This window comes from Lissotriton helveticus, chromosome 9 (genome assembly GCF_964261635.1).
Source record: "Lissotriton helveticus chromosome 9, aLisHel1.1, whole genome shotgun sequence".
In the NCBI taxonomy this organism is placed as follows: domain Eukaryota; kingdom Metazoa; phylum Chordata; class Amphibia; order Caudata; family Salamandridae; genus Lissotriton; species Lissotriton helveticus.
The window spans coordinates 621,896,562-621,908,606 of NC_136070.1; the positions used below are offsets into that span (position 1 = coordinate 621,896,562).

The window sequence follows — 12,045 nt, forward strand, 5'->3', positions numbered from 1 at the left end:
AGCGCTGCACCTCTCACCCCTCCTTTGTTCAGACACTGTAGCAAGATGGAATGTGCTACAGTGTCAAACGCAGCGCTGAGATCCAGAAGGATCAAGGCCATAGTCTGGCACTCGTCAGCGCCCTGCCTGATGGTTTCGGATGCCATGAGGAGAGCTGACTCCGTCGAATGACGAGGCCGAAACCCGAATTGGGTGGGATGAAGAAGGTTGGTCTTCTCCACAAGTTGCATTAGCTGCACGTTTCTATTTTACCTTACTAAAGGTATGATCTAGATGCTAGATAGTGGCACAGTTTGGTAATTGGTTATATGTCTGGTGTAATGGTCTTCTAAGGCATTTATGTATAGCAGTCAGTACACAAATGACGCGATCTGGGTGATAGGGATAGCGTGTTGCTCTACAACATGCGCGGTAGCTACAACTGCTTGACCCGTTGGCTGCACACGGTTTGAGAGAGGTGAAGAATTGACATGTCAACACTGGTAATTTTTGCTCTACTGGAGGTGACTGGCCATGGCATTTGATTTATTTTCCAGTAGGTCTCATGATGGTTTTAGCAGCAAGTTTGTGGATTATTTTCAGGAGGACCTCGCCGGATTTGCTGTTCTGCACAGTCAGACTAGCCTGTAGAGCAATCAGGCAGTGCCAGATAGGCTGGCCTGATAGTTCATCTAGTACGCCTTTACATGTTCAAAACTGCCCAATTTGCAAATATGGTGCCACTTTTTTTGCCTTCTGATTTAGCAATGGGTGCCACTTTTATTTTGGTTCCCGGGTATATTTTCAGTCCCAGCGCGGCCCTGCTGTTCCGTGGAACAGGAAGTGAATGCAGATGATTGGTGTACGTGGTAGGGGGTATACAGTAGTCCACTGGGGAATGACAGATGCATGATCTGGGATCTCTACCAAGCACTGCCTTTGCCAACACTAAGTTGGCAGACTTATTGCCACTATCCTCATCTCATCCTGCCACTTTTGCTTGATGTGCTTAATGTCTGTGACTACATCTCCCATGCATTTACTTTGTGGCTGACATCCTGCCACATGGCCACCTCCTCGGCTCCACTGCATGTCTGACAAGGCTGTCCTTCTGTTTCTTTGTGGCAGATGACTGCAAAGTTAACAGCAATGTCTGTCTCCTCGTTAGTGAAGTTCTGTTGTCCACTTGAGTGTATCAGGCTGCATCTATGACATTTTAAGGGCTCCATCGACCCCATGCAACACATAGGGTAGAGATCAAGAAGTGACATGTTATTTATGTGTTCAAGCTTGTCATTCTTAGGTGATGTGTGTGATTGTGCTCAAATGCTGGTTTCTTCCATACTATTTGGCAGTTGGATTGTTATGCATTATCTGTAGAGTTCTACGCCAATACACTGTTGGATGAGTTACACCACAATAAAACCATTATGTTAGTAGTCACACTTTGAGGTGCATTTGCCCCATCCCATCATTTGCATAGTTTAGAAAGGGTGGGTACATGTGCACCCACTACTAAACAATATTTTTGTCATTAAGTGGCTTCTGATTAAAGTAGCAATTTACTTTGTTGATGTAGTTTCCAACCAGGAGATTTACCCGTTGTGAATTGTGTCATATAGGCACGCGTAGTAGGCCAATAAAGAAGACACCTGCAGGTATATAACTGTTGCATCAGTCACAGAACATGCAATAACTTTGCAAGTGTGATGTCTGTGATGATTTTTTGTAAAGTAGCAGCCACAAAACCATATATGTGCCTCAAATATTATATGAATTTATATGGTGATTTGGTGACTTATAATAAGACCCAACTATGCAATGTGCATAGTGAGCCAAGCTGCGTCACCAGATTGACCTCTGATCATGTCCCCAGATGATTGCCTGCCAATACCTTTGACACGGCCTATCTATTTTAGCGCAGAGCCCATTGGCGACACAATCAATCTTTGTTGATACTGCAGAGGACAGTGACGGTTCAGTGACCCATACTCCAGCTGAATCTGTTTATCTAATATCAACAAGCACTTTCCCTGCAACCTGGTTCGCCCCATCCCTGCAAGCTGTACCCTCCTGGCTAAGCCTTGTCATCAGCGTTCCACCACCACAGGACGGCTTGATTTAGCCGCCTGGCGCTTCATTCAGCTCTCAGGTGAAGGGTCTCGGCTTTCATTGGTGCAGCAGGTACAGTAGAACCGAGGCCCGGAGGCTTAATGGACCCACAGAACTCTGATTATTGCTGTATTTCACAGTTTAAAACGATGGTTTAAGTGTCCCATTCATGGGGTAGCAGTCAGAGTCAATTCTGCTGAAGAGTCAAAAAGGCACAAAATCCACAGCGGTGTAAATTGATATGCTGATTGTGAAACTCAGGAACAATTCATGTGAACTGAGATCTCAAAATGATTCACTAACCAAAGACCACTCGTTGCATATAAAGAAGTAATATCAATGTGGGTCTGAAAGCTACACAAAAGTACTACAGATGTGTGCCTCTTGAAGATAGCCAACCTCTTGTTTGCCATTTAAAGAGATTTGAACATTAGAGAAATTCTTAAATAAATCACATTACCAGCTCATGATCTTCAAGGGAAAATGGACATGTTATTTGTTTTCTGAACATCTTCACTGATATTTTTTACCATTTCATTGTCCCAGTCAATCATGTTGGTTTAAGTTGGTTTAAGTTGGTTTAAGTTGTAGATTTCACTTTTTGCTTTCAATACTTTCTCATTCTCACCACAGCTAAGTGAAAAGTATGGCCCAGTATTTATGGTCTCCCTAGGCTTGCGACCAATTCTGGTGCTTTGTGGATATGAGACTGTGAAGGGAGCTCTGGTGGACCAAGGAGAAGACTTCAGTGGACGAGGAAAATTTGCAATTCTCGATCTGCTCAGCAAAGGATATGGTAAATAATTTACTTTATCACCACGGGACAGAGAATTGGGGTAGTGCATCTCAGAATGAAGCTGTACAATATATTTGAGATCACAGAATCGCGAGTTGATTGTATTGATAGAGCGCGCGGGTCACCCGACCAATAATTTCGCCACTTCCGGCTTCGGGCCCATATATTTCAAATCACCATATACATTGATCGGATGACCTCACGGTCTGCTATCAAAGTTTGTGAGTTCCTTTCGTTATTCCTCAGCGTACCCGACTTACCATCCACCGATTCGGGTACCTATGACCACAATGGATCAGGGAGCTAGCTGTAAAAGGAAAGGCAGAAAAATACAAACCCAACCAATAACATTAAAAATATTCTTAGCAAATGACCAAGGACAACTGGAAGTTTTAAAGTCTTTATCTAAAGTTCGTTTTCAGAAATCATTAGGTTTACAAGAATAAGACAATCAATAATCAAGATAATGAAAAGTAAGTAACTATAGAGAAATAAAGTCAGGGTAATCATTGAAATGTAAATATGAGATGTAACGGGAATATGCTATGCATTTAGGGCAAGAGTTCTTTAGACAGTCTAAGTAAGGAGGTTCTAGACCATATCAGGAAATGACAAACTGCAATGCAAAATATAATTTCTAGCAGGTAGGGTAACATAGGAACTCTTTATGAAATAAATGCAAATGACTTTATGATTTCAATGGATGCGAAAAAGCATGGGAAATTAACATGTGCAAAAGGTATGTCTTTATTAAAGCAAAATACAGAAATTCAGAAGGTGCAAGATTTTAAAGATTTCAGAGCAATATTTACCTAGACTGGTGTGGAAACCAAACGCTGGCCACGGGTCGGTTAAGGACAGGAAACCCTCTAGGAAGGATACCCCTCAGTGGACAGCAGGTGCAGAATGGGCACCCCGGACAGGACAGGAAACCCTCAGATTAGGAATCAGGACAGGAAACCCTCAGGACAGGACCGGTACCCGCAGTTCGGAAGCAACGCCTGCGCTCCACCCTCTCTGCAGCTATCGATCAAGACCCCGATTGGGTCAGCGAACTCCCAGCAAAGTGCTTCGTCAGCACTTTAAGGTTTAGTAAAACCTTAGTCTATGGTCAAATTCGGACAGAGTGCTCCGCAGTACTCTGTATCTTCAGTCACCTATTGAGTGCGTTGGGTCAGTGACAGGTCAGCTAAATCAGACAAGTCGGACAATTTCCCTAGGTGAACCCAGGGTAGTTATACTGTTTTGGGACGGTGTACCACCCCCCAATGTTGCAAAGTGTCAGAATCCCTCAATTTGGATTGGTCCTAAGGTAGGATTTGGGTAACACACCAATCAGAATAGACTATTTGGAGGCCTAATTTACATCTCTGGGCACCGCCTAGCAAGATTGGGGTTCCCATGAGAAAGACGCGCAGAATACAATGAAAGAATACAATTGTGTTACATTTAAACAATATCATGATGCCTCGGCTGGGCGAAGGTGTTCTTTTCCCAGGGTGGCTCTGGCATCAACCTTCTTTGGCCTCAGTTCAATGCCATAGTAACTTCTGGCGAGTCTGCGCAGAAATACCCTCCAAGATGGACTCCCCAGCCCAGCACCCCTCCGAGTCGAGGATACATGAAAAGTAAGCGAAAACAAATTAATAACACAGAAGTGACAGTATGAAAACACATCATTGGTTTTGTACTTTAAACTTATCATTGTAAAAATATACTATGCAGTTTAAATGTTAGCAACATATACACTTGTCACAAGAGCATCAGCACGTTATTCACGAAGCTATGTATTACGCATGCGCACTTTTTCCCACCTAAACTTATAACTACGTCAGGTCACGTGAGTGTGACTGACGCATGCGCAGAAGCTATTTTCCGAACGGCGGCCATTTTTAGAGACATGGATTATTTGTATTAGAAAACACATAGAAAAAGCTTCATCTACTTCGGTCGAATATAAAATAAACATTAGTAAGACGTACAAAATTTATTAATTGATTACACACGGGCGAGGTTCATGACTCGAGCAAGTCGCGATGCGAAGCTTGCTCTATCAATCCCCTCTTTGATGATATTTACTATCATCACAAAAATAATGGAACCAGATGCCAACTTCTCACACTTTATACAACTCTATCTCTTCCAGCAAGCGATTCAGCTTCTCTTTTTCATTTTTGGTAGGGTGAGAATTTTTCACCCTTTTGTATATCTGATTATTCATTTCCTCTAATTCAAGCTCATCCACACTTCGTTTCACTCCTCTGGCATTCACTTGATGCTTTCTGGTGTGCTTACGACATTTGCAACAGACAAATATGAAGAATATGATAAGACCTATGATTCCAATTGGCATCAGTACCTTAAACAATAAGCTTTTACCTAAGCTAGCAAGCCAATGACCTACGTTTGAGAGACCATCTACCAGTCTCTTCCAGGCACTGTCAACCTCGAGTGGTTTGAGTTCCTTTTCCAAATTAGTAATGTTTTTCACACATCTTTTGAGCTGTACACTTTTATCCGGAATATAAGTGCAACAATGTTGCGCCTTTAACATCCGGCAGACTCCGCCCTCTTTTGCTAATAAGGTGTCAAGAGCAAGTCTGTTCTGCAAAACCATTGATCTGATCGCAACCATTTCGGTATTGACCAGCAGAAATCCATGAGCTGTGTCAGTAGACAACACATCCACTATTGTGGACAATTTGCAAATTCTGTGAGTGTTCAGAACCACTCCCACTCCAGGTATCAGTGCACTAAAAATACTACCCATTATTTCACCTACGCTTTCTCTTTTACTACGCACTAAGCCATTAGTATTTTCATTGCTTCCAGCAACTTTGTTCACATGGTATATTTTCGGGAAGACAATGCCAAAGTAGCAGCTTCCATACCAGTGATCCGGCAATTTGAAATAAGCCTTGTCTCCACATATATAATAAATTCCAGGAAACACAGGCTCTGACCCATTTTTGAAACCCCATCCTCCAATTACCTTGTAATTATGTTCACATTCACTGGAACCAATGAAAATGTTATTATAGTAGCTAGTCTTCTCGCGGTGAAGACATAGCTTTCCTTTCTTTTCAAAATCCAGCAACAGAGCAGGACCCGCCCCACCATTTGAGGTGCCTTCCATGTTCTCAGCCCATTTTGGCGTTTTCTGCCCTTCGTCGTCTGCCTTTCTTTGTATTTTTATTCTCCGCTTCTCTGCCATGTTCAGGAACATCTTTTCCTGCTCACGCAAAGAACAGGTCAAGTTATCTCTGTGTGCGTCACCTATGTCTATATTACCTATAGTCAGAAAGTATTCGCCCATATAGCGAGTAACGTCACTTTTGGTATGTACAGGATTCAGGTTCCCACGTATAGGAAGTTCAGAAAAGATCACGTCATTGTTAGAGTAATAGTACTGTAACGGTCCTCTTTTGTAAAATAAGCTTGCTAAAATGCTACATGATATTCCATATGTCAGGGGCAGGTGATGGTATGTCACGCCTTCAGCTACAGAGGTAGGTAGCTTCATGCAGACATAGCAATCTTCAATTTCCATAGTCTCTACGTAGTGTATTAACAAGTTTGCGAAAACATTTAAATGTGTCCTGTTTTTAACTCCATGATAATGTAGTCCTCCCTCATCTGATGCTTCTAGGTCTCGTTTTGTTTGTTTCAGTGCTCTCTCATGTCTCGCCACACTCTGTGTGGTCAGCTCCTCATTGTCAGTATTTACAATCCCAGTAGGGTCAACATTAGTATTTTTGCTCACCGCAAAAGGAATGAACACTGTTAGTCCTATCCAAACTAATATCAATATAATTATACTACATACACATACCTTGCAGCATGTTTTGCAACAACTGCGACTAGGTCTACCACTCACGTTTGAATCAGGCATTTTGGCTCAGAAGAAGTTTCTCAACCCCTCTTTGTGTCTCTACACGAGTATCTTACTTTGTGCAAATTCACGGTGGCTCGTCTTCTTCTTCGGCAGAGTACTCGGCGACTGGTTCTCCGTCGCTTTCGTCAGTGATATCAAGATCTTCAAATTCTTCCAAAACGAGCGTCCATTCAGGAGACTTATACTTTTTGTTTTGTCTCTTTATTCGATCGCTCCTTCTTTTGGAGGTATCTTCTTGTTGCTCAGCTATGCGAGCACTTCTCCTTTCTTCAGCACGTTTTTCTTCCACTGTCTTTATCTTCAGCCTCAAATTCTTTATGAAGCCAGGCTCAATGTGCTTTCTTTTCTTAAGTCTTTTAGTTGGTACTTGTATTTCGTTTTCTTCTCTTGCTCTTTTATTTTCTTTAGTTTGTGGCAATTCTGCTTCTTCTATTTCCCTTCCTATCTGACTAGTTCCAGGGCTTGCATCTATTTCTTCTGCCTGGTTACTAATCTGGCCTTGTTCAGGAGAGTCTTCAGTTTGCTTATCAAATGTCTCTGTCTCTGTCTCCTGAACACGTTTCTCTAATCCTGTCTGATCCTGTTCGAGCACTTCGATCTCTTGATTTTCTTCCGCTCGAATCTCTTTACTAGGTCTAATCTGTCCCTTTTCGATATCAGGAGTCAGTGGAGGAGTATCGACCACTTGTTCTGTCCCTGTCTGACCTTCTCCTTCCTCAGTTTTGATGTGAATCTCAAGAGTCTGAGGTTCTTGGCCTGTGCCTTGCTTTCCCTCTCTATACCACTCTCTACCTTTCCAAATTCGTTCACTTGTTCTGATGGGGTCTTCGGTAAGGTCAATCAATGGTATCCACTCATCTGGCCATATGCTTGTCAGCTCGTCATCAGCTACTTCTGGACCAACTTCTGGGTACCCTTCAGCCGGCTGGACTCTTGGCAGCTCGTCATCAGCTACTTCTGGACCAACTTCTGCGGACCCCTCAGCTTGGCTGGTACTAGGCTGTACGTCGTCAGCTACTTCTGGTCTGGCTCCTGCAGGCCCCTCCGCTGGGGGGCCTTCTTCTTCAGGCTCCTTGTCTGGTAATACCTTCTGGGTGTGGCTGGCGTGGATCCAATGGGGAACACCTGCACACTTCACTGCTGTGGTCGTGACCAGGATCACTTGGCGCTTCTCTCCCCACCTTGGTTCCAGGCAGCTCGATCGAGTATGCTTCTTTATCTTGACCCAGTCCCCAGGAACCAGTTTGTGGAGAGGGGTCGTAGGATTGGCGACGGCGTCTTCTCCGATCTGGCGAGAGATATAACGCACCTGGTCACCTAATCTCTTGCAGTATTCAAGCACCAAATCATCAGTAATACTCAACAGTTTGCTTCCTGGTACCCACGCTTGTCTCATCACTCTTCCCATCAGGATTTCATGGGGGCTCAGGCCTGTCTTTCGGTCTGGAATACTTCGGAGTCCCATCAGGACCAGAGGCAGGGCCTTCACCCAGGTCATGCCAGATGCATCACACAATTTTGCTAGTCTGTTTTTGATAGTCCCGTTTATTTGTTCCACTACTCCAGATGCCTCTGGACGATATGCACAGTGGAGTTTTTGCGAGATCCCAAATGCCTTACAGAGTTGGTCGATCACATCATTCTGAAAATGTCGGCCTTTATCTGATTCAATCGTGACTGGAACCCCGAATCTAGGTATCAGTTCTTTCAGTACACACTTTGCTACTGTCAGTGCGTCACTCTGGGGAGTAGGGTAAGCTTCCACCCACTTTGAGAATAGGCAGACAATGACAAGGACATATCGCTTCCCCTCACAACGTGGCATGGTGATGAAATCAACCTGTATTCTCACAAAGGGACCCCCTGATCTCCCAATTTTCCCCAGTTCCACCATTGTTCTCTTGCCTGGGTTCATCTTTTGACATGACAGGCACCTCTGGCAGAGGGACTCTGCTACTTTCCTGAACTTTTTACTGTACCAAGTCTGTTGGAATACCAGAATCATGGCGTCCCTACCAATGTGTGATCCCTCATGTATCAATCTCGCCATTGTGCCAAGCAAGTGTCTGGGTAACACAGGCATACCATTTGGGCCCAAGATGACACCATCCTCACGTCTGGGTCTACACCCTTCTTCCTTCCACTTCTCTCTCTCTTGCCAGGGTGCCGCCTGCTGCCATTCTCTCACTTCATCCCATGTAGGCACTTCTTCAAACACTCGAAGTTGGCAGCTGGTTCCGGGCCCCCCTCGTTTTGGATTTATAATATATCGATCTCTGGCGCACAATTGGGCCACTCGATCAGCGAAATCATTTCCCAAAGATACAGAATCAAAGTTCTTCTTATGGGCAACACACTTGACCACTGCCAGTTCCTTTGGTAATTGGATTGCCTCTAAAAGGTCTTGAACAACTTTTCCATTTCGAATAGGGGTACCTGATGAGGTCAGGAACTCCCTCTGTAGCCACAATTGGCCAAAGTCGTGCACAACGGCAAAACAGTACTGACTGTCAGTATACACTGTTAGGCGTATGTTTTTCCCAATTTTGCAAGCTTTTATCATAGCGATCAATTCGGCTACTTGTGCAGACTTCACTTCAAATAAATAACCTGCGTCAACAATTTTTGTTAAGGAGACTACCGCATAGGCAGCACTCAGGCCTCCTTGTTCATGTCTTAGGCATGAACCATCCACAAACAATTCCATGTCATGTTTAGGCAAAGTTGTTTCACTAATGTCTGGGCGTGGTTTTGTGCACAATTCTGTCAAATCAATGCAGTTATGCTCATCTTCTTCCCCATCTTCCATATCCATTGAGTCGGGAAGCAGAGTGGCGGGGTTCAGAATGTTGCACCTGACAATTGTTATATTTGCAGCACCCACGAGAATCCTCTCGTATTTAGTCAGCCGACTAGGGGTGAGATACTGAGTTTTCGTTCTGGTTAGTAAAATTACCACCCCGTGTGGAACATACACGGTTACAGGATGTCCCATGACAATGGACTCACTCTGCTCTAAACTTGTGCAGGTAGCAGCTATTGCTTTCAGACATCCTGGTAATCCAGCAGCCACTGGATCCAGGGTGACAGAGAAATATGCCACAGGCCTTCTGGTTGTGCCATGTTCTTGAGTTAGGACTGACAATGCACAATTATCGCGAGTGTCACAGAACAGGGCAAATTCCTTGGAATAGTCTGGCATTCCCAACGCAGGGGCTGTGCACAGACAGTCTCGTAATTTGGTGAAGGCTGTTAAGCTTTCATCATTCCATTCTACAACATCAGGTGATCCCCTCTTGGTCATTTTTATCAAGGGCCTAGCTAGGACTGCAAACCCCACAATCCATTGCCTGCAGTATCCTATCACTCCAAGGAACATTCTGATTTCTTTCTGAGTACGGGGTAACTGCATTTTTTGAATTATTCTTACTCTTTCTGACGTTACTTTCCTGATGCCCTTTTCTATCTGGTGCCCCAGATATTTTACTGATTTTGCACAGAACTGTAATTTTTCAGGGGCCACTTTATGTCCCTTCTCACCCAGGTGGTCTAGTAGGGCAATGGGTCAATCACACAGTCCCTATGACTTTTGGACGCCACCAAGAGGTCGTCGATGTATTGCACCAAGACAGAATTTCCAGGTAAGACCAAAGTTTCCAAACATTTTTTCAAGATCTGATTAAAGATAGAGGGGCTCTCTGTGTACCCCTGGGGGACCCTATTCCAGACATACACGTGACTGTTGAAGGCAAATGAGAAAATAAATTTGCTGTCTGGATGCAAGGGAATGGAAAAGAATGCATGACATAGGTCTATCACAGTGAACCACTCAGCATCCCAGGGAATCTGGTACAGAATCACTGCTGGGTTCGGGACAATAGGGCAGCAAGGAACCACTATTTTGTTTACCTTTCTTAGGTCCTGCACGACTCTGTACTTGCCACTAGGCTTTTTGATGCCCATAATCGGTGAGTTGCAGGGGCTACTCATTACTTCATGTATGATGTTTCCTTCTAGCAATTTTTGTATTTCCAGGGCACCACCTGCTCTCACTTCTGCATTCATTCTGTAGGGTTTAGTATTAGGGTATACTGCATTGTCCCTTATTGCTATCTGTATGGGGTCTACGTTTTTCATTAATCCTACATCTTTTCCGGTAAAGTCCCATACCTTTGGCTTCACTGTTTCTTGGAGTTCTTTGGGCAAATCCTGCATAGTCATTCGTCTAATTTCTGAGTCAGGTCTGATTAACATTAATTTATAAATGCCATCTTCATCTGGGGTCTGAATCTCAACACCCTTTGGTGTGCAAAAGATGGTACAGTTCATTTTGCACAGCAAATCACTTCCCAGTAAGTTCACTGGACTGGTGTCACAAACGACAAATCTATGCATTTCTTTAAAGTTTCCAATTGAGATCTCCATGGGCTCGGTAACAGGAGTACTAATCAGTTGATTAGATACACCCACTACTTGGATGGCTTCTCCCGAGAGGGGTAGGTTTGGAACGTCCCCTGTTCTCACAGTAGAACGGGTAGCGCCAGTGTCCAACAGAAAAGTGACATCATTTCCGTCAACCTTTCCTTCAATGTATGGTCCGGACTGGTCTACCGGCAAGGAGGCGCCAAGTACGCACTCCTCGTCCTCCCCTCTCAGGCCCCGTCAGTACTGGTCATCACAGAGAAAGGTATCATTTAGTAAATACTGCGAAGTTGCTGTATTTCTGTTCTCATTGCTTTCCCAGACTTCTACGTCATCACCCTGCGTGGGCTTTCCCTTAAATACTTGCTTTGGTGCTCGGGGCAACTGAATCGTTTTTACCTGTTGTTGGGTCTTTCTCGGTCTTTCTTTCTGCGTCTGTGGAGTTAAATCAGGTGTTTGGGCGTTATCATCCTGCAGATAAGGACACTCGTTTTGCCAGTGTCCAATTTCCCCGCACTGGTGGTAGGGAAATTTCTTCTTTGCCTCCTCCCTGCTCATTTTGGGCCGGGGCTTTCCTCCACCCCCACCCCCAGGACCTTTATTCTGTGTAGATTTAGCCATTTCATTCAATTGTTTTTCCTGCTGTTCTGCGAGCTTCACTTGAGCCCACATAACCTTCTCCTTGAGAGCCTTTTTCTTTTCTGCCATCTCGTCCTCACAGTACTTTGCGTACCGTAGGACCTCATCCATCTTTTTAGATTGCCAACAAATTTTGTTATCTTTTATCCACTGACAAATTTCGGGTCTTAAACCGTTTACAAACCTGTAAATAAAATGTGTC

The 12,045-nt window shown here is 44.1% G+C and overlaps 1 protein-coding gene across 1 annotated transcript in view; it reads left to right on the forward strand.

Moving 5' to 3' along the window:
- LOC144781697 (cytochrome P450 2C16-like) overlaps nt 1–12,045 on the forward strand; it is a 428,936-nt gene that overhangs the window by 33,311 nt on the left and 383,580 nt on the right. Inside the window, exon 2 of the mRNA XM_078660674.1 lies at nt 2,725–2,887. Coding sequence (XP_078516800.1) covers nt 2,725–2,887 — 163 coding nt within the window. The remainder of the gene's footprint in view (nt 1–2,724; nt 2,888–12,045) is intronic.